General features: G+C 41.0%; 1 protein-coding gene across 3 annotated transcripts in view; it reads right to left on the bottom strand.

Moving 5' to 3' along the window:
- Positions 1 to 1,462: 1,462 nt before the first annotated feature.
- Positions 1,463 to 23,634, bottom strand: part of LRRC31 (leucine rich repeat containing 31) — a 30,763-nt gene continuing 8,591 nt past the window's right edge. The window contains exons 3-9 of one of the 3 annotated variants that reach the window (XM_025377052.1): positions 22,768 to 22,935; positions 18,772 to 18,939; positions 18,404 to 18,571; positions 16,895 to 17,062; positions 14,032 to 14,199; positions 10,362 to 10,529; positions 1,463 to 2,447 (exon numbers count right to left, since the gene is read on the bottom strand). In XM_025377052.1, coding sequence (XP_025232837.1) covers positions 2,116 to 2,447; positions 10,362 to 10,529; positions 14,032 to 14,199; positions 16,895 to 17,062; positions 18,404 to 18,571; positions 18,772 to 18,939; positions 22,768 to 22,935 — 1,340 coding nt within the window. In that variant the 3' untranslated portion in view covers positions 1,463 to 2,115. Of the gene's footprint in view, positions 2,466 to 10,361; positions 10,530 to 14,031; positions 14,200 to 16,894; positions 17,063 to 18,403; positions 18,572 to 18,771; positions 18,940 to 22,767; positions 22,936 to 23,634 lie in introns of all 3 variants that reach the window. The other 2 variants (XM_025377051.1, XM_025377053.1) reach the window with 2 other exon arrangements.

Below are 23,634 nucleotides of genomic sequence, written 5' to 3'. Positions count from 1 at the left end.
TATTTATAGATAAAATGATATAACACCTTGGAATTTCTTCTAAATAATATGGGAGGGGGAGGGGAAAGTGGGTAGGAGTACAAGTGAAACAAGATTGGCCATACACTGATAACTGTAGAATAAGGTGATGAGTACACAGGAGTTCGTTATACTATTTGCCTACTTTTATTTATTTTTAATTATTTTTTAAGACAGGATCTCACTCTGTTGCCCAGGCTGGTGTACAGTGGTGCAATCTTGGGTCACTGCAACCTCCATTTCCCAGGTTCCAGCAATTCTCATGCCTCAGCCTCCTGAGTAGCTAGGACTACAAGCACATGCCACCATGCCTGGCTTTTATATTTCTTTGGTAGAGATGGGGTTTCATCGTGTTGGCCGGGCTGGTCTCAAACTCCTGACATCGAGTGATCTACCCGCCTTGGCCTCCCAAAATGCTGGGATTACAGGCATAAGCCACTGCACCTAGCCAGTCTACTTTTGAACCTTTTATTCTGAAATAACTATAGATTCACAGGAAGTTCCAAAGAAATATTTAGGTAGGTCCATGCACTGCTCAGCCTCCCTCAGTGCTGACCTCTTTCATAACCACAGCACAATAACAAAACCAGAAGATTGACATTGCACTCGTGTGTGTGTGTGTGTGTGTGTGTGTGTAATCCTATGCAATTTTGTCACATATAGTTTTGTGTAGGCACCATCACAATCAAGACACAGAATTGTTCCACAAGTTTCCCTTGTGCTATTCCTCTGTAGCCATACCTACTGCCTACTCCTCTCCCAGTGCCTAACCTGTTCTCCAGATCCATAATTGTGTCATTTTAGGAATGTCACATAAATGGAAACACACAGTATGTAACTGGGATTGGCTTTTTTATTCAGCATAATCCACTTGAAGTCTACCCAACTGGGGCATGGATCAGTGGTTTGTTCCTTCCTGTTGCTGAAGGAGTATTCCATAGTCCCACAGTTTGTTTAACCTTTCACTCATCGTTTCCAGGTTTTTTGCTATTATGAACAAAGCTGCTATGAACATTCATGCATAGGTTTTTGCATATGCATAGATACTCACGGAATTCATGGGAATGCTTATGGTATTCATGGTATTCTTTCATACGATGTAACCCAAAATATCCCCTTTACAGCATTCAAAACCTCCTCATCCTGAAAACGTTTTAATTTGGAATAGTGTTGATTTTAAATTTGCATATCTTTCAGGCAGTGATTGCAATACTAATTATTAGTGTAGTAAGAAGAAAGCAAAACATAATTTGACTAGAGCATGTCAGAATAGAAATGTGTAGACAAACCTCTCTGCCATGCAATGACTTTCATTCTCTAGCAAAAGAAAATCAAAGATTTCAAAAATAGTTTAGAGCAACACGAAAACTGTCATTAATGAACTAAATTAGTTTTATGAGCCAATTCCATTTCAAAGAAATGCCTGGAGGCAATATGTTAACAATTTTTTTAAACAATAAAAATAAGTTTTAATGTATTTTAACAAGATGTGTTTTTCACGGTGAGTTTTAAATTTTCAAACACTTTTTACTAAGATTTATATGTCAGTGACTATCATTATTGTTCATGGTTTGTATCTGAGATAAAAGGCACCAGAACATAAAATAATAAACCATAGAAGGGTACACTTTCTGATAAAAACCTACATAGACTACATTAAGATACATATAGTGATAGTAATGATACATGAAACTCTTAGCTAGTGCCTTTCACATTAGAATCACACACACACACTCACGCACACCCTTATATTTAGAACATTTAACTTGTAGGAAAAGAAGAGGCACAACATTTCGGGGCAAGAGAAAAGCAGTTGCAGTACCAGAATCTAAACGCTTTTGGCAAGGCTTCTAAACGGTAAATGAACTAATTATATATCCAAAACAAATCCATTGAAAAATGCCGTCTTTGTTTCATGAGACAGAGAATAATGGCATGCTTATATTAAATATCATATACATATATTTACAAAGCTCTTGTAATATAAGTCCCATTAAATGGCCCAGAAGTTGATATTCAGTTCATGACACTGGAATTCGTTCATGTTCTTTTCCTTTGGAGAATGGTTTGTAGCTTATTAGGATGTGGGAAGTCAGCTTACTGAAACCCACCATGGTCAAAGTGAATGCTCCTTTTTTTATCTTGGTCAAAGCATTCTAGTTCTTCCTCCTGTGAAGCTGGGAGTATCCATCTTTTCATTCCTATCTCTGTGATCTGAGGAAGTTTGATCACAGCACATAACAAGTGTCTAAACCATTGTCCACAATCTCGAAAATTTGATGGTCGAAGGCTAATATCCAGCTCGATTAACTCTTTGAGGAACCGCACGTTTTGGCAGAACATGGTCCACCCTGCATCACAGATGCTGTCATTGTAGCTCAGGTCCAGCTTTCGCAGTTTGGCCAGATGACCCGTCTGTATGACCGATGCTGGAAAACAAAATCTCTCTAAATGCTAACATAGAAGAATACTGTCTGCCATGGCTATTCCCATTTCCCATAACACTATCTCCAGGACTAGTAATGACAAGATTAGTAATTGTAATGATTTGTTATTAGCAGCTTTATTCAGGACATCTGAAATTAGTAACAGATTTCCTCTCTATACATCCCATCTACAGCTTTTTAAATTTCTTTTTCCAAATCTCAATCCAATAATTTTTTTGTCAAGTTCCTGCTCTCTGCTCCACTGGAGTCCCAGCTCTTCCTACAGTCTTTCTCTAATTAAATGTAAAGAGTGATGGCTCATTGACTTTAACTAAGGACCATTTGTAAATAATCGTCTTGTTGCTTATACTGTTTAATTGTTCATTGTTCATTCATTCAGTCATTATTCATCCAGCAGTTATTTAAATGAGCACTTTCCATATGCGGAACATACCTGGATAATTTCCAATTCACCTTAGAGACCCCAATACACATGACAGTTTTCCCTATATGGGTGCTACCTACAATGGCACTTAAAAATGATGACTAATGTACAATCTGAGCTATTTGATCAGAAAATAAATAAGTTAATGATGAAATAAAGACTTCTGTAAGAGGAGGCAGGAGAGATAACCAAGGCAAATGGAATATGCTTCCCTTTTCAACCAAACCCAGGAATGGATTGCAGAGATCAGGTGAGTTGTGTAGAATCTTGGAGACGAAAGGGATCTTGGAAGTCTCCTTATCCAACCACCTAATAAATAATCAGAGAGAAATCCTTTTCACAGCCTCTCTACTGATGATCACCACAATTCTGCCTGAACCGTTCTTTCAAGTTTGCCTCAGCATTATGGAGCAGCTCCTAGCAGGAGGAAGCCCTCACACAGGGCCCCAATCTATCTTCTGGTGTCTTTCACCCCATGCCCCCATCAGTCAGCTGAAACATTCAGCTCCTTCTTCCTCATGTCAGCCCTGCAGTGTTAGATAACAGCCAGGTCTCCCTCAAATGTTATCCCTCTAGGACTGAACATGCCCTGGTCTTTCAGTCTTTCCTCACACACATGGCTTTCTGATCAAGGAGGATGTTCCAACTCCATCACTTTCACTTGCCGACAGTTTCATTCCACAGTGAATTTGAGAGCTCAGCCACCCGTGCACACAGCAGCTGCACTCTGTCTCTAGGTGTCCATGTCAATGTGTGTCTCTCTTCCTGTCTCGCAACATTATTCACAATATTCTCAAGACCTAACTAAGTGTTAAAGACAATGTGCATGCTTTTTCTCTTTCATCCTATTTTATTATTTTAGATTTATTACATTTTTAAAAATCTAGGTAGTGGAAACATAGGCCATAGATATACTCTTTATAGTTTACTATGTGAAAAAATAAATGCCATTAATTATTTTTAAAATGTGCATAAGCTAGTGATTAACAAATTTTTAATGTTTCTATTAGAAAAAATATAAAAGTGGCAATTGCTAAAACCACATATAGTAATACTTGTTTTTTGTTGCTGTTGTTGTTTTCGTTTTTTGAGATAGAGTCTGCTCTTTGTCCAGGCTGGAATGCAATGGCACAATCTCAGCTCACTGCAACCTCCACCTCTAGGTTCAAGCGATCCTCCTGCCTCAGCCTTCCAAGTAGCTGGGATTACAGGCACCTGCCACTATGCCCAGCTAATTTTTTTACTTTTATTAGAGACAGGGTTTCGCCATGTTGGCCAAGCTGGTCTCAAACTCCTGACCTCAGGTGATCCACCCACCTCGTCCTCCCAAAATGCTGGGATTACGGGTGTGAGCCACCACGCCTTGTTATTGACTAAAAATTCAAAGAAGGAAAATATACCCTGATGAAATGTAAAAGTATAAATTTGACCTGAGAAAAAACTGTCAGTAAAGATTTAAAAAATATATACGATGGCTGAAGACATGGCAAATAAAATTTGATGCAGACAAAAATAAAAAAGACCTAATTGAGGCCTGGTGTGGTGGCTCATGCCTATAATCCCAGCACTTTGGGAGGCCAAAACGGGCAGATCACGAGGTCAGGAGATCAAGACCATCCTGGCTAACACAGTGAAACCCTGTCTCTACTAAAAATACACACACACACACAAAATTAGCCAGGCACAGTGGTGGGCACCTGTAGTCCCAGCTACTTGGGAGGCTAAGGCAGGAGGGCTTGAACCCGGGAGGTGGAGCTTGCAGTGAGCCAAGACTGCGCCACTGCACTCCAGCCTGGGTGACAGAGCGAGACTCCGTCTCAAAAAAAAAAAAAAAAGCCTAATTGAAGAAGCAAATTTTAATCATAAACATTAAATAAAATAACTTAAATATATTTAATGGTGTCTAATTCAGAAAAATAAATAAATGAAAAATCAAAAGCTTATTTTTTAGAAGACTCACAACATCAATAAACCCTTGTGATAGTCAGAATTCTAAATAGCGACCTTAAGGTTTCCATTGTGTCCCCAGGACTGAATGTGATAGATTTTGCTCCCAGGATTAGCTTAGGCTATATGGCACACCCGACTTTAAGAAAGGGAGATTATCCATATGGAGTTAACCCAATCAGAGGAGCCCTTTGAAAGCAGAGAGAATTTCCTCCTACTGGTGGCAGAAGAGGAAGGAAGACACAGAAGTCAGAGAGATTTAAAGTGTGAGAGGCACGGACAATCCACTCCAGGCTTGCAAATGAGGGGCCATGAATCAAGGAATGTGGCTGGCCTCTAGTAGCTGAGAGCAGGCTCCAGCTGAGAGTTAGCAAGAAAAGAGGACCCTCAGTCCTACAGCTGCAAGGTCCTAGACTCTGACAACAAAAATGAGCTTGAAAGTGGATTTATTCCTAGAGCCTTCAGATGAGAACTCAGCCTGGCTGACACCTTGATTTCAGTGTTGTAATACCCTACACAGAGAACCAACACAAGCTGTGCCAGACTTCTTACCTACAGAACTGTGAGCCGGGTGAGGGATGGGAAATTACTTCCCACATTATTCATTCGGGTGATGGTTACATCAGCACCTCATACTTCACCACTACAATATACCCATGGAAGAAAACTGCACTGGTGCCCCTTACATTTATATAAGCTTTTAAAAAGAACTGTGAACAAATACATGGATATTGTTTTAATCCACAAATTAACATGTTACACAGCAACAGAAAACGAATACCTTTGGTCACACTAGCCAAGAACAAAGAGATAGAAACACAACTTACCAATATCAGGAATGAGACAGGAGGTATCACTATGGGCAGTAAAAGGATAATAAGGAAACAACTTTAATTCCATAAATTCAACAACCTAGATGAAATGGGCCAACTCCTTAAAAGACACTATCAAAACTTAAAGAAGAAATAGACAACTGGAATAGTCCTAGCTCTATTTTTTTTCTATCTCTATTTTTAAAATTGAATTGGTAATGAAAAATATCCCACAAAGAAAATTCCAAGTTTAGATGGCTTCAGTGGTGAATTCTGTGAAACAGTTGAGGAAGAAATAATACCAATTTTACCCAATCTTTCTGGAAAATAAAAGAGGAAGGAACACTTTCCAACTCATTGTATGAGGCTACCTATACCCTCATAACAAAGCCAAAGACATTTTAAGAAAACCAGTAGGCTGTTATCCCTTGTGAACACAGGCACAAATATCCTCAAAAGAATATTAGCAGATAACATCCAATGCTATATAAACAAGATAATACATAATGATCATGACCAGGATGATTTAACATTTAAAAATCACTTAATATTATTAATTATTATTATTAGTTATTATTAATATTATTATTCATGATATTAATGAACTATAAAGTTTTTTAAATGCTCATCTCAATAGATGCAGAAAAATAATCTGACAAAATTCATTATAAGAACTCTTAGCAAATTAGGATTCCTTAGCCTGATAAAGGGTAGCTACAAAAAAACCTATAGCTAACGTCATACTTAATAGTGAAAAATGGAATGCTTTCCCCCTCAGCTTAGGGGACTAAGACTGGAAGCAAGGCAAGAATGTCTGCTCTCATCTCGTTCAACATCTATTGGAAATCCTAGCCAGCTAAATAACCAAGAAAAAGAAATAAAAGATATGCAGTGGAGATAAAGACATAAAACTGTCTCTAGGCCAGGTGCAGTGGTTTCATGTCTGTAATCCCAGCACTTTGGGAGGCCGAGGCAGGCAGATCACAAGGTCAGGAGATCGAGACCATCCTGGCCAACATGGTGAACCCCCGTCTCTACTAAAAATACAAAAACTAGCCGGGGGTGGTGGCGAGTGTCTGTAGTTCCAGTTACTCAGGAAGCTGAGGCAGGAGAATCGCTTGAACTCAAGAGTCAGAAGTTGTGGTGAGCCGAGATGGCGCCACTGTACTTCAGCCTGGTGACAGAATGAGACTCCATCTCAAAAAAAAACAAAAAAAGCTGTCTGTAATCATAGATGATATGATTGTCTATATGGAAAATACTACAGAATCTACTAAAAATATCCTACAGCTAACAAATGAGTTTAGCAAGGTTGCAGTAAAATGTCATACAAAAATCAATTGTGTATCCATATACTAGCAATAACATTGGGAATCTAAAATTAAACAGTATCTTTTATAAGAGCACAAAAATTAAATCCTCAGATACAAATTTAACAAAATATAAAAACTATAAAACACCAGTGAAAGAAATCAAAGAGTACTTAAATACAGAGATAGACTGTGTTCATGGATTGGAATACTAAATATTGTTAAGATGTCATTTCTCCCTGAATTGATCTATAAATTCAATATAATCCCAATCAAATTTCCCGATGGATTTTTAAAATAGATATTGACAATCTGATGCTAGCCCTATATGGAAATGCCAAGTAACTAGAATAACCAAAACAATTTTGAAAAAGAACAAAGAATACTTATACTACTTCAAGACTTACTATGAAGTTTCAACAATCAAAACAGCGTGATATTGGTAAAATAAGAGACACAGAGATCAATGGAACAGAATTGAGAGATCAGAAGTAGGCCATCACAAATATGGTCAATTGATTTTTGACAAAAATATAAAGGCAAATCAATGGAGAATGGATAGTCTTTTCAACTAATGGCACTCCAATAATTGGACAGTGACATGCAGACACATTAATCTCTACCCATACCTCATACCTTGTATAAAAATGAACTCAAAATAGATAATAGGTCAAAATACAAAAGGCAAATACAAAGCTTCAAGAAAAAATATGGAAAAAATTTTTGAGAACTTAGATTTGCAAAACACTCTAAGACGCAATACAAAAAGTTCATCAAATTAACAAATTGATAGATCTTTATTAAAACTGAAAGCTTTGCTCTGCAAAACAAACACTATTAAGAGAATGAAAAAGCCAGTGGGACAGACCCAGAGAAAATAATAGCAAATTATATTTCTGATAAAGGACTTACTTGTATTCAGAAAAATCTAAAAAACTCTCCAAACTCATCAACAAGAAAACAAACAATCCAATTTTTAAAATTAGGCAAGAGATTTAGAACAGACATTTCACCAAAGGAGCTAAGAAATGAAAATACACACATAAAAAGATGTTTGACATCACTGGTCATTAGGGAAATGCAAATTAAAATCACAATGTTTTGTCCCATCTTCTAATTACAATCATTTTTGCTATAACACTTGTTTTGAAAACACAAGTTTATTTCAATGAGACTGAAATGTCAGGAAACAAATTGAGCATAATGCAAATTTCTTGTTTGCATTATGCACGATTTGTCCACAGGAAACACTAGGTGAACATATAAGACTGTCCCCAGCTGAATTGAGCTGCATATAGAAATAAACAGCCTGGGCACGGTGGCTCACGCCTGTAATCCCAGCACTTTGGGAGGTCGAGGCAGGTGGATCACCTGAGGTCAGGAGTTTGGGACCAGCCTGGCTAACATGGTGAAACCCCGTCCCTACCAAAAACACAAAAATTAGCCAGGCGTGGTGGTAGGCGCCTGTAATCCCAGCTAGTGGGGAGCCTGAGGCAGGAGAATCTCTTGAATCTGGCAGGTGGAGGTTGCAGGGAGCCAAGATCATGCCACTGCACTCCAGCCTGGGTGACAGAGTGAAACTCTGTATAAAAAAGAAAGAAAAGGAAGGAAGGAAGGAAGGAAGGAAGGAAGGAAGGAAGGAAGGAAAGGAAGGAAGGAAGGAAGGAAGGAAGGAAGAGAGAGAGAGAGAGAGGGAAAGAAAGAAAGGGAAAGAAAGAGAAAGAAAGAAAGAAAGAAAGAAAGAAAGAAAGAAAGAAAGAAAGAAAGAAAGAAAGAAAGAAAGAAAGAAAGAAGGAAAGAAGGAAAGAAGGAAAGAAGGAAAGAAGGAAAGAAGGAAAGAAGGAAAGAAGGAAAGAAGGAAAGAGAAGGAAAGAAGGAAAGAAAGAAAGAAAATGTAGACATGCACACACCTCATGAAGACAACAACCCTCATCTATCCACACACCCTCTTTCCACCAACTGAAGTGTGGACAGGCCACTTCCACAGACAAACTTCAGGTCTTTCTCAGGGAAAAGTCTAATATTTGCTCATTTCTTAACTATTTAATATGTAAAACTGTATTGCTATTTTTCATAGCTTCTGTTTTTTAAAATATGCCACTGATGAAGTGTTTGAGTGCGGTGCTTCCAACCATAAGTCCTGTGGTTATTACTGAATAATTCTTGCATAACACATGATTTTTAGGCCCATGTGCCATGTCATAGCAAAACTGACTAGTGTATACACTGAAAACACACATACAACTACTTGGAGTGACTGTTCTGACCCTTCATTTGGAGGCGTGCTCGTTGCTTTGGAATTCTGGCAGTTGATGGCTGAATAGTGATTAGAGTGTGAGGACAAGGCTAGATGGGAGACAGAGGGAGTACTCTCTGGTTCATTGTTTTATAATGGGAAAGTGGAAACAGAATGAGTTGTTGTTATCGTTGTTTTTTGAGAAGGAGTTTCACTCCTGTTGCCCAGACTGGAGTGCAATGATGCAATCTTGGCTCACCGCAACCTCTGCCTCCCAGGTTCAAGCGATTCTCCTGCCTCAGCCTCCCAAGTAGCTGGGATTACAGGCATGCACCACCATGCCCTGCTAATTTTGTATTTTTAGTAGAGATGGGGTTTCTCCATGTTGGTCAGGCTGGTCTTGCACTCCCGACCTCAAGTGATCTGCCAGCCTTGGCCTCCCAAAGTCTTGGGATTACAGGCGTGAGCCACCACGCCTGGCCACATAGAATGATTTTAGGGAATATTTGGGTAGCCTCAATCCCACAGTGCAAAAGTTATTTCTTATTCAATTATCTTTCCATCTTTCTAGACTGACGTGGAAAAAGGGTCAGATTGTTACTACAGTATGCCTTTAACCCCTTTCATCTTTTTCTAATAGAGAGGAGTCTCTAATCAAAGCCATCAGCAGTCTAATATCTATGAGAAGTGATACCCACATTTCAGTTACAGTGATAATCAGCTTCTTGTTTAAATAAAAGCATTTAAATTAAAGAGTCAATTTAAAGTTAAGTATTTTAACTTTAATACTAAGGAAAGGAAGTATTAGTTAAGTTAAAGGAAAAGTTAAGTATTAGTGCTGGAACCATGGGGATGGGTGAGATGTAGATGTCTGAAGTGGAAAACTCACGGACCAGGGAGGTGTGGAACAGCTGTTTGCCTTTCAGGAACCGCCCCACCTATCTAAATCCATATCCTTTTAGGAAACACCCCCTACTGTCATGTGGTTTTAGAATTGCCTTTGTTCATTTTAATTAGAACTCTCGGGAGATATTGGGGAGAAAGTAATCTGCACAGAGGGCTTCACCCCAAGTCTAGTGCCTCCCCCACCTCCCCACCCGGTGCTTTGCAGGAGCGGCACCCTCTGCTCTGTGTGCCAAGACCACTTGGGAACAAGTAGATACACACCCAGGAGAACCACGTCCTCTGTCACCAGGGAACAGCTGCTCAGCCTCAGCACTCGAAGAGACATGGAAAGCTTTAGTGTTTCCAGAAGTAGCTTCAAGTTGCCACCAACACACTTGTTCCAAGAAAGGTTGAATACTTCCAGAGCAGAGAGGTGAACAGAGGTTTCAGCTAAAAGTGGTAACGATAAGAACAGCAGTAATTTAGGTTTCCTTACAGATCATAAGCTTTGGATTTGAGGAAACTGGTCTAGGACAACACATTAATGTAACTGGGGTTGAGAAAGTTGTAGAGGCCATTTTCTTCTGCCTTAAATTTATGGCCTCAATTTATGTTGTCTGTTTTTGTTGTTGTTGTTGTTTGTTTTGTTTTGAGACGGAGTCTTGCTCTGTCACCAGGCTGGAGTGCAGTGGCACAATCTTGGCTCACTGCAACCTCTGTCTCCTGGGTTCAGGTGATTCCCCTGCCTCAACCTCTCAAGCAGCTGGGACTACATGTGTGCACCACCATACCCAGCTAATTATTTTTGTATTTTAACAGAGACAGGGTTTCACCATGTTGGCCAGGATGGTCTGGATCTCCTGACTCGGGATCCACCAGCTTTTGCCTCCCGAAGTGCTGGGATTACAGGTGTGAGCCACCACACCCAGCCTGTTGTCTGTTTTTATTTGGGGAAATATTGGAAACTTTAGCAAAGCAAAACTTGATAAATTGGAATTCACTGTCCAACTGGGGTTTCTTTCCTTCATTTCACATGTAGGAAGGAGAAAGAGGCAAAGTGCTTGGACGGCTAGTCAAGATTTCAGAATGTGTCCTGGTTGGTTGGTACATATTCCACTGCACAGTCACTGCTGAGATTGAGATAGGGTCAAGTCTCCCTAAGAGTCTGAGATACCAAAACCTATTTGTGTTTACTTCACTGCAATAAATGCAGGCAAGGAAGGCAACTAATGTATTTTGGAAAGAGCTTTCAAGAAAAGTAAAAGATTTTCTGCTTAATTCTCAATTGCCCCCAAAGTTAAAATTAACCAGAATATCTTATTCCCAAGTTAATTGTACTTTAAACTATTCTGCCTTCCTTTTAGAGAATAATGTGTTCGAGGGGAAAATATACATTCTTTTATAATATCTAGTAAGAAAATCCCTTAATATCTAGTAAGAGATCTACATTAAGGAGAAATGGAACTTTTTCTTCTAAAACTAATGTAGGGAAATACATATTTGCTTCATTTGCTTAATTCAAATTGAATAGTAGATTTATGTCAGATGATATAATTTAGTGTAATACCTAGTTGATCATGATTCATTGATTGTGCAGCTAGAATTAAAAAGAGCTTCTAATGGCTACAGTTCCTTTAAAAAAATGTATTTTTCCAGACTGGGCAACATGGTAAAACTCCATCTCTACCAAAAATACAAAAATTAGCCAGGTGTGGTGTCACGTTCCTGTAGACTCAGCTACTGGGGAGGCTGAGATGGCATGATCGCTTAAGCCCAGGAGATCAAGGCTACAGTGAGCCACGATAGTGCCACTGCACTCCAGCCTGGGCAGCAAAGCAAGACCCTCCCAAAGTACTGGGATTACAGGTGTGAGCCACTGCACCTGGCCCAAGTTCACAGTTCTTTACTGGAGGTCAGTCATCTAGGTACCCTCCACCCAGCATATATCAAAATTCCATGCTCACAAAAGAAAAGCTCATGTTCAGCATAAACCATGTTGTTTGTGCAAACAGGTTAGGCATAGTAAACCACCCTTATCAGTTAGGAAATGGTACGAACACCCCCAGATTCCAAGTTCTGGGATATCAGCTAAGGGTTGGTCTTTCTGGTTGACAGTAGGCCTTTCCAGGGATAACAGCATCAGGCCTGCTATGTTAACTCTTTTTTGCCCCCATACACATGGCTGGAGTTGTTGGATTTGTGTGCTTCCTGGATAATGCTAAAAACAGAGTCCTTCTCTCTAACCCTCTCACCAGTGTTTTTTCTTTATCAGTTGGCACTTCCTTAAAAATGAATTGTACTGTTAACCAGACAAGGGCTATTATTAATGAAATAAACGCATTAAATTCATAAAAATGAGTAGCTATTTATTATTATACATTAATAAAAATAAATGCATGTTATTTACCCCCAAATTTGAAGAACACTATATTTAGGGCATTCTTGCCCTCCTTTTCAGCCTGAGTATTTTGTTCAGCTTGAGTATTTTGCTCAGCCCGAGTATTTTGCTCAGCTCCCATAGACTTGGTCCTCACCATGCCCTCCTCCCAGCACTCCCTCAGCATCATTCATCTCATCGTCCACATCTCTGGATGGGGAGAAGTCCCAGGATATGTAGCTTTCAGCCCTGCTGTTCTAGGGCCCATGGACCCACCAGAGAGTCTACAGATATGCTTGAAGGGGTGCCTGTGAGCTTCCTCAAACTGATTACAGTTATTCTGTGGGGAAGAGTATGGTACATTTTCTGTCTCCAAAACATCTGGAATTAGACTGCCTTAAATCAAATCCTGGCTCTGGCTCTTATGACCTAGGGTTACCTCATGTACTTAACATCTCTGTGCCTCCGTTTCCTTGTCTGCAAAATATAAAATGGAACAACGGCACATGCCTTATACAGTTGTAAGAGTTAAATTGGTGAATGCATGTAAAGTTCTTGGAAAGGGGCCTGGCACATAGGATATGCTCTATAAATGTCAGTTGTTAAGTTCTGCCCATTTGGTGACAAGTGCAATGTCAGCAAGTAAGGGGAGGTATTGTGAAACAAAGACATTTGGTAGCACTTCTCCAAATCGATCACCCAAGGAACCAGTAGTTTGTGCACACAGTGCCGTGGTCCCCAACACCACCTCCCTTTACTTGCTGACACTGCACTTGTCATCAAATGGAAACTTTGTCACCAACTTTCAGATTCAGTAGGTTCCTGATGTAGGCTGGGGCACATCCGTGACCTTAAGGCATACACAGATTCCTAAGGGAGCATATAAATCCTGTGGGGAGTGATTGCTTGGCAGTTAGCTAGGCTCACACTCTAGTAAATGGCTTACTTTCCTATCAGATCCACAGCAATCCTAACTCATACTGACACCTCCGCAAAATTACAAGTTACCATGGATGTGGTGGTCCCAGGTTGGTTGTACACACATTAAATTTTAAATGCTAAATCTGCACATACCATGACCAGGCACGGTGGCTCACACCTATAACCCCAGCACTTTGGAAGGCCCAGGAGGGTGGATCACTTGAAGTCAGGAGTTTGAGACCAGGCTGGACAACATGGTGAAACCCTGTCTCTACTAAAAATACAAAAATTAGTCGGGTGTGGTGACGTGCACCTGTCTGTGATCCCAGCTACTCGCGAGGCTGAGGCAGGAGAATCGCTTAAACCCAGGAAGTGGAGGCTGTAGTGAGCCAAGATCATGCCACTGCACTCCAGCCTGGGTGACACTCTGTCTCAAAACACAAACAACAACAACAAAAAAATCCCTGCACATACTAGAATCATTTTTTTTTTTTTGACTTTCAGAAGGTCACTTTTAAGAAGGCATATGTCCTGAAAAGAAGACAAATTAGTACTTCACAAATTTGGCTGAACCTTGGAATGAAATGCAGAGAAAAAGAGGTCTCCCTCTCACATTATTGCATGGCTCCTGCAGGGATCTGGGAAATCTCTTACCGAGAGCTGTAAAAGTCTCACTCTCCAAAGCACAGTTGTTAATAACTAACGACTTCAATGCTGGTAAAAATCGGAGCCTGCTGAGTAAGTTTTCAGAAGAATTGCCCATCTTTTTGTTGGCTGATAAATCCAGTTCTTGAAGATTTGAGAGTAAAGGAATGACCTGGGCTGTTAAAAATATCAGCAGTGACATGTTTTAGGCACCATCTCACAGAGTCTTCCGGGTGTTTGGTTCCCACACTCTGTTTAATCTGTCAGTCAATACAGCTCTCCCCAACCCGACCCTCCCTCCCTTACACACCGCAAACCAGCCATCTTCCCAGCATGCTGCTTGGGCTTTCTTGCTTCGAAGCTCCTTTCCAGGCTAGAAGAGCAAAGGCTGTGGAGACAGAGAACTAGATCTTGGATCTGCTACTAAAGAACTGTGTGATTTTGGACAAGTTAATTAACCTCTCTGAACCTTAGCATTCTCAACTCTAGAGCTCTTAGTCTTCTCTATTTCGGTGGTCATTGGGAAGGTAAAGTGACTTGGTAAAGATAAAGTACTTGGTATAATGCCTGGCACATACTAACTGCTCAATTAATGTTTGAAATTATAATTCTTTTCTCAGAATGTAAGTACCAGTAAGGCAATGAAAACAGCAATCAGAACAGACACTTGTTGGTAACCACACTGGGTCCTGAGGGGCCCGGCTAGGAATTACCCCCGTTCACTATCTTTTGGCTGCTTTTCCGGCCTTTGCCCCAACTCTTACCAAGGCAGAAAATGCAGTATGCTGGATCTCTACAAGGCTGGCTCACCTCCTCGAAGCCTTCCAGGGTCACCCACACCAAAGTAACCCCTTGGTCACTATCACATCACCATATTTTATTTTCACAGCACCCAGCATTATGTGATATTTTCTTGTTAATATATTTGTTTTCTGTCTTCCCTCACTGAAGGCAAGCTCTGTGTTATAGAAACTATCTCACTCCCAGAATGAGGATCAGTACCTGAAACATCAGAGGTATAAATGTTTGTGGGAGGAGGGAGAGAGGTCGGGGAAAGAAAAGGGAAAGGCAGGGAAGGCAGGCAGACACTTGTAAAGTCAACAGGTGTAACTACTTCTCCTTCTTCCAACCCCCTCAGCACTTTATATTTCGCCATGCAGTTTGAATATGTGTTGGTTTACTCCTGCCCCTGCCATACCGAAGTTCCCTGATAGCTGGGATTTTCTGCAGCCCCTGGCACAGTGTCCCACACCATTAGAGGATTCATCAGTAGTTACTGCTTAAAGGATCTATAATTCCACTTCTTTGGAGCGATTTACAATGATCAGATAAAAGAATGTTCAATTATTTAACGGCATAAAGTATAAAGCAGGATGTATTTTCATTTCCATCTTTTCAAAATTAAGCAGAAGGAGAACAATGCAATTCATTACACTTATCAAATTATTATTAGTTTTCCAGGGCCATTCACCCATGTCAGTGGCTGTGAACCTAGGTAAGGAAAGCCTAGTCCTCCATTATACCAGTGGGAACAATTGAGGTCCTCCAGCACTGAGTAACAAAATGAGATGTGGTATTCATGTTATTTAGTTGTACCAAGGGAATCTGGCGGGCTGATAACTCATGAAGGTCTTCCTAAGTATGACGCTCAGGCTATGATAAGTAAAGGGAATGGTAAGAACTCATAATGCTCCATGCAAAGCTCAAAAAGGGATTATTTTGTCATTTTTAAATCTTCATGAACGCCTTGAACTCTTCTCATTTTCCCAAATATTGAGAGAAGAGTCTGAGAGATAATTTAGCAGGTTTAAAAAGATAGATGTGTGAGACCTAGAAACCTATCTTACGGTCTTCCTCCCCAAATTGTACTATAAACAACCAAAAACTTACTTGTATTCTCATTGTGCCCTCATTCTTCATTCATTCACATATTCAACATGCATTTACTTGGTGCCAATCATGTTCAGGTGCCTGTGCTTGAGCAGTGGGGAGATGCTAAATGAGACACCTCTAGCCTGGACTTGCCCATGACCTGGAAAGAGAGAGCATGGGCAAAGGGCCCAAGGCCAGAGCATGCCTGGCGTGTCTGAGAATCAGCAAGGGCTGTGGCCAGGGTGGAGTCAGTGAGGAGGACGGGGAGTGAATGAAGTCAGAGCGATAGAGGACAGGGAGACTATTTGGGCTTTTGCAATAGTCTAAGCATAAGATAATCGTTGCTTGGACCAGGGTAGTGGAGGTCTAGATGGTGAGCCATGATCAGATTCTGGATGTACACTGAAGGCTTACTGTGGCCACAGACGGGATAAAACCCTTAATCTCAAGGCTATGCTTGCTCTGTTTGTTATGGGAAATTGCATTTATATATTACATGTCGTAATTACAGAACTATGTTTGCAGTAGGAAAATAAGTGTAGTTGCCTAAAGCGGTAACGTATAGCCATCACGCGCCACCCCGCTGACTCTTTTTCTGTAACTTCATTTGTATCTGAGTGGCTTGACTTCACTTGTTATTCAGAAATCCTCAATACCTTTTGTGTTGGCATTTGGTTACAGGTATGTAACCTGTTTGTAATCAGCTTTGTGACACTAAGAGATTTATTTCTAAACAGCAACATAAATTCAAAATTTTCCCTAAGCGCCAAATCTATCATTTACAGGCATGTATAGGTGGAACTGAGATTCACTAACGTTTACTGGGTGTTTAATACATGCCAAGTACTGTGTTGAGACATTCACGGAATTTTTAGGAATTAATCTTTCCAATAACTTCATAAAAAGTAAATTTACAAGTGTACATATTAAAATTTCCAAGTTTCCAAAGATAGGCCAAGATTCCAAAAAGTCTTTCCTTTGCTCTGTAATATGTACTCACTCAGTGACATCACGTCATCTGCTGTTAGTGAACACTGGTGAAGATCTAGGACTTGCAGATGCTTTAGCATGACCAACTGAGCCGACGAGTCTTCAAAACCTCCACCTAGATCCTTATTGCAGGAAAGATCTAATTTCCTCAGCTCAGCCAAATACCTAAAAGCAGCATCTACAAAGAAAGTCAGAATCCCATTCTGATAGCTGGACACAGTGGTGTACCTATAGTCCCAACTGCTTGGGAGACCAAGGTGGGAGGATTGCTTGAACCCCGGAGTTCGAGTCCAGCCTGGGCAGAATAGTGAGATCCATCTCTTAAAAAAAGAAAAACCGGACCAGGCGTGGTGACTCCCATCTGTAATCCCAGGACTTTGGGAGGCCAAATGGGGTGGATCACGGGGTCAGGAGTTCAAGTCCAGCCTGACCACGATGGTGAAACCCCATCTCTACTACCATTCTGACATATTGCAAGGTGGTAAGAAGGTGTGGAACACGGGTGGGGCCATGGTGCAGTAAGGGAGGCTGAGGGAGCACACTGTGTTCACAAAAGACAAAAGAAGGAATAAGTGTAAACTTCCTACCATCTGGCCCTCTGTGGACCCGACCATGATTTCACACACACGCTCCCTAAGATCTGCATAGATTGCCGAGGGTTTTGACATGAATCCTGCAACTACACTTGAGCATCCTCTCCTATTACACTTGAACATTGGAGTTTACATAGATTTTTAGACTTATTCAAGCTGCCAGTGAATATTACAGGTTCTGTAAGTTCAACGTCATTTCCTATTCTCCGTAAATATGGATACTATGTACAGGGGAATAAGTTTTAACTCCAGACGCCATCGAAGCCATTCTTTTTATCAATACCAATTCCTTCCTACTATGGAGCATAAAATAATGCTGACACTTTCAGAACAGAAAACCTAGTAGTTCTAGCAGCAAAGAAATTTTATTTTTCCCAGTGTTTATCTCAACCTAAAATATACTGGCCTTTTCAGAGTCAGTCATATTAAAGGCTCATTTTTATAATCATGAAAGTGTATGTTCTCTGTCAAATATTTAGAAAATAAATAAAATATAAAAAAGATTTTTTTTGAGATAGAGTCTCTTCTGTCATCCCTATCAGCTCACTGCAACCTCGCTTCCTGAGTTAAAGCGATTTCTGCTGCCTCAGTCTCCCAAGTAGCTGGGATTACAGGCACACGTGTCACCACGCCCAACTAATTTTTGTATTTTTAGTACAGATGGGGTTTCATCATGTTGGCCAGGCTGGTTTCAAACTCCTGATCTCAAGTGATCCGCCTGCTTGGGCCTCCCAAAGTGCTGGGATTACAGGTGTGAGCCACTGCGCCCAGCTTAAAGGAGATTTCAATTACCCATAATCTTATTCCCCAGCGCAACCACTATTTATATTTTGCTATATTTCCTAGTAACTTTTCAATATATATATTTATATGTATATCATATATATTTATACTTGTAATCTTAAATCCAGCCATTGTTAACTCACCCAATATTTTGACACTCTTTTGTGATAATCCACATGAATGTAACTTCAGTACTTTCAGATTTGACGAGCTTTTTAATCCCTGAGCAATACTGTTCAGACTGCCACCAATGTCTCTGTTAATGGAAAGATCAAGTACTTCAAGACTTTGCAGCATAGGTAGCAGTTGACCTAGAAAAGAAATCCAAGTAAGAAGGGTATGTAGGAGGGGAGTGGAGTTTTATGTCACCTGGGGATATAGTGACGTAAAACTCCACTCCCCTCCTACATACCCTTCTTTAAATTCAGGATAAGACAAAACACAGCAAACGTCGATTCCCAAGCTATCCAATGAGCATCTTCGATTTTTTTTCTCTTCAAATTCCACTTACCCAGAAATGTCCCATCTTCCGACGTGAGGGTGCAATCCACAAGCTTAAGCATTTGTATCTTGCTCCCTTTTTGGAACTTCTGAAGGATCAGAGGCAAATTACCTCCCACTTTACTGTTCCAAGACAAATTTAGCTCTACAAGTTCAGGAATCATCTCAAGTGCTTCTCCTGTTAGCAAATGGCCCGAAAATTCTGTTAGTCACTAGTCAGTAAAGCAGGGAATTCATTTCAGAATCAGCACAACTATGATTAATGGAGTATGGAAACTGGGCCAGGTACTGTCCTGTTTGGCACAGAGGAACAGAGAGAAGGAAAGAACCCAGTTCCTTCATAGCAGGGCACGCTTCTCTAGATTTACACGTACAGTCATTCTAGTCCCTCCAAAATTCTGAAGTCATGCGTATGAGCTAAACAATTGTTGTAGAAAAATCCACCTATTGGTAGGGTGGTTTTAGGAAGCTGCTTTTGTGGTGGTTCATCTGCTTTCCCTTAGCCCCCCTCTCTGGCATCAGCATTTCTGAGAAGTTTGACCAGGGATAGAAGTGAGGCAAAGCAGATAACTGGCCACCACAGAGGTAAAGCTCTCTCCAACGTCAAGAATATCACATGCCTGTATATATAGTAAAGCTCTCTCCAAAGTCAGGAATATCACATGCCTATATATATATATGAGGAATATCACATGCAACCTGAACTGACCACTACAGAGAGAAACTAATAATAGAGCATCAGGCACTAGCATCTTATAACAGCCATGCTGCCTTAAGGGGTAAAGAAGGGTGTAGGGAAACAGGGATGAAAACTAACATTTCTGAAACCATTACACACAGGAAAGCTCCCAGGGCTGCAGAGTGGAGGCTGGGAGAGAATAGGAGAAGTGACCAGACAGATCAGCCCTTAGGAATGATTTTCACCGCCTTAGGGGTAGACACATACATAGAAAATGTACTTTCTCAATGCGCAAATAATTAAGCATTCTGGCAAGTCCCCTATATCTAGAAGCCTCTTTACTACCCACCCCTGGGTTTGAACTTCTACCATTGTTTGTTCATTCCATGGATTAAGGTTTTAGAAGTCCAGGAACCCCATGCTAAAATGCATATTCTCCAGCAGTTATAGCATCTTAAGCCAGCAATGAACAGGTATCATTTTGTGTGCGCTTGCCAGTCAATTGGGGGTGGCTTTCTATAGTTCTGAAGTGTTCCCCAGAATCAAGGAGAAAGAGCTCATGATTGATTAGTTATGTCTGCAGTGGTCATGGTACTGGAGTGCCATGCATTTGCCACCCGGTACTAAACCATTATAATGGGTGTAACAATTTTGAAATGCCTTCTGATTTATGTCCTCTTATCAAGAAACCATTTATTTTCCCTATACCCCATCTACATTAAGACTGAGTGAAGAAGACAGAGTATGGATGATAGATAGGTAAGCCCCTCCTGATGGGAGAGGATGCAGAAGTCCTTCCAGAGAAGAAATAACTCTGGGAGAGGGAAAAGGGCACAAACATCAGAACAACAACAGTACAGATTCCCTCCTCAACCAGGTAAGTTTGGAACAGGTCCCAGGCAGAAATTTCATTTTCTTGTTTTCTTAGGATGGAGGATCAGGAAAAAGATCAGGTTAATCATAGAAAATAAGAAAGTTGTCTTTTCACACGTGAGTAATTGTATGTTAAAATTGTGAGTCTGCTACACAACAACCAGCTGCTTAATGTGGGGCTGAACTGATCATGTAAACCCAAAGAAAGGTGGTCTTAGATGACAGAATGGAGAAAGAAGGACTATCAGTTATTGAGCACCTATTATGCACCAGGCATGCAGTAGGTACTTTAAAGAAATTGTTTAATCCTTGCAACAATTTTTTGAGAGGGAAGTTATCCCTATTTCAGATATAAGAAAACTGAGGCTCAGAAAAGTTAAATTATTTGTCCATGTTCACAAAGCTAGTTAAAAGTGGCAGTAGGGGCCGGGTGTGGTGGCTCACGCCTGTAATCCTAGCACTTTGGGAGACCAAGGCGGGCAGATCACTTGAAGTCAGGAGTTCAAAACCAGCCTGGCCAGCATGGTGAAACCCTGTCTCTACTAAAAATACAAAAAAAATTAGCTGGGCATGGTGGTGCACGCCTGTAATCCCAGCTACTTTGGAGGCTGAGGTAGGAGAATCACTTGAACCGGGGAGGCGGAGGTTTCAGTGAGCCAAGATTGTACCACTGCACTACAGCCTGGGCGACAAGAATGAAACGCCATCTCAAAAAAAAAGGTGGGGGGCGGGGGATAGACACTAAGATTTGAAGTAGGATCTACTAAAAATACAAAAAATACAAAATAATTACAAAAATTAGCCAGTCATAGTGGTGCATGCCTAAAATACAAAAAAATACAAAACATTAGCCGGCCATGGTGGTGCACTCTTGTAATTCCAGTTCTTGGGAGGCTGAGGTAGGAGAATCACTTGAACCAGGGAGGCAGAGGTTTCAGTGAGCCAAGATTGCACCACTACACTCCAGCCTGGGTGACAAGAATGAAAAGCCGTCTCAAAACAAAGAGGCCAGGGGGGCGGGGTCAGCACTAGGATTTGAAGTAGGATCTGGCCAACCTGAGATGTGTAATGTTTCTCCTCAGCTACAGGAGGCATGGGCCAGGGGGTGTCAGCTGCCCCCATTTCCAGGGAGGGACTGACAAGTGGAGATATTTGGCATAAAATGTGTTGTTTTTACAGAAATCTTTAAATAGATGTAAAGGATTAAAATAAGTCATGAAAACAAGAAACTTTACAACAAAAGAAGATTAAAAAGTATCAAAGACATGTAATAAACCAGCAAGCATTTTGGTACAGCAGTTGGATAAGTAGAATGACATTGTACAGATTTAATTCTATGTTCCGTATATAAACTAACTTAATGGAGGTTCTAGTTCTAGTTAAACTATTAACTTAAAAATCTTGTTTTGTTTAATTTTTCAAAATGTGGGTGGGAAAATAGAAGAGAGAAGTATTCTTTTGGAATTGTAAAAGAACTTAATTATTGTCTACTCTAACTCCTCTATTTTACACATGAAGTAACGGAGACCCAGTGTGAGCATGTTTTACAGTAACCTCCATTTAAACTACATGAGGCCAGACATGGTGGCTCACGCCTATCATCTCAGCATTTCGGGAGGCTGAGGCGGGTGGATTTCCTGAGTCAGGCGTTCGAGATCAGCCTGGCCTACATGGTGAAACCCCATCTCTACTAAAAATACAAAAATTAACCGGATATGGTGGTGCACACCTGTAATTCCAGCTACTTGGAAGGCTGAGGCAGGAGAACTGCTTGAACCCGGGAGGCAGAGGTTGCAGTGAGCCGAGATTGTACCACTGCACTCCAGCCTGGGCAACAGAATGAGCCTCCATCTCAAAAAAATAAAAATAAAAATAAATAAATAAATAAATAAACTACATGAAAGCAGGGACCTGGTCAGCCTTGTTCTTTTCTCTATCCACAGAGCTTAGCACAGACCTAGACATGGTTTACATGACTTTTTAGCAGTTATACAAGTGCCCAATACAGCATAGTGCCCTTGACCATGATCCCCAATGGAGCAGGCAACAGAGATAGTTTGCCCTTGAGGATTCAGCTTGCAAAGGTGCATTGAGTGAACCCATCTTCTTCTTCTTCTTCTTCTTCTTTTTTTTTTTTTGGAGATGGAGTCTTGCTCTGTCATCTAGGCTGGTGTGCAGTGGCATGATCTCGGCTCACTGTAACTTCTGCCTCCCGGGTTCAAGCAATCCTCCTGCCTCAGCTTCCCGAGTAGCTGGGATTACAGGCACCCACCACCACACCTGGCTAAGTTTTTGTATTTTAGTAGAGACGGGGTTTCACCATGTTGCCCAGGCTGGTCTTGAACTCCTGAGCTCAGGCAATCCGTCGACCTCAGCCTCCCAAAGTGTTAGGATTACAGGTGTGAGCCATGACGCCCGGCCAAATCAATTTTTTAAGAAATGCATTCATCATACCCAGTGCTTGAACGTCGTCAGTGGTGAGTCTGCAGCTACCCAGCCTCAAGATTTTTAACTTGCTGACCAGATGCATTTGCTGAGTGATAGAATGGAGGGTTCCACCTACAAAATCATTCCAGGAGATATCCAGTTCTTCCAAGTCTGGGAGAAAAGGCAGCAAGGCAACTAGAAGTAAACAGAAGAAAATACAGATATGTGTATGTGCCTTGGGATTTCTAGTAAATAAAATGCAATGCCTACACACACAGGACATAGTTTTACACGGTAAGAGAATAGACAGGGGTGGGCGTGCTGACTTTTGGCAAAGAGCCCTCAGCTCTACAATTGGAGGAATTGTGATGTTTACATTTTCTATTTCTTAGGATGTTTTTTATTTCTGCCAAATAACTGCAGTCTGAAAATGCAGGGGTGTGTCTGTAAGATTTCATACAGCCTCTTTTCCTAAACTCAGCTGAAGTCTTCAAAACCTAAGGAAGGATCAATTAACTTGCTTTGCTTTTTGTGTGTGTGTGTGAGGAGTCTCAATCTGTTGTCAGGCTGGAGTGCAGTGGCGCGATCCTGCCTCACTGCAACCTCTGCCTCCCAGGTTCAAGCAGTTCTCTGCCTCAGCCTCCCGAGTAGCTGGGATTATAGGCATCCGCCACCATGCCTGGCTAATTTTTGTATTTTTAGTAGAGATGGGGTTTCATCATCTTGGCCAGGCTGGTCTTGAACTCCTAACCCTGTGATTCACCCACCTCGGCCTCCCAAAGTGCTGGGATTACAGGAGTGAGCCACCACGCCTGGCCTTTATCTTTAAAAAAAATAAATAAATAAAAATAGCGGTGCTATTTCTGCAATTGTCTGGGACCACTGAGCAGACTT

The sequence above is a fragment of the Theropithecus gelada genome, chromosome 2 (genome assembly GCF_003255815.1).
Source record: "Theropithecus gelada isolate Dixy chromosome 2, Tgel_1.0, whole genome shotgun sequence".
In the NCBI taxonomy this organism is placed as follows: domain Eukaryota; kingdom Metazoa; phylum Chordata; class Mammalia; order Primates; family Cercopithecidae; genus Theropithecus; species Theropithecus gelada.
Note: the sequence above shows the minus strand (reverse complement) of the source record. Positions and strands in the feature narration are given on the sequence as shown.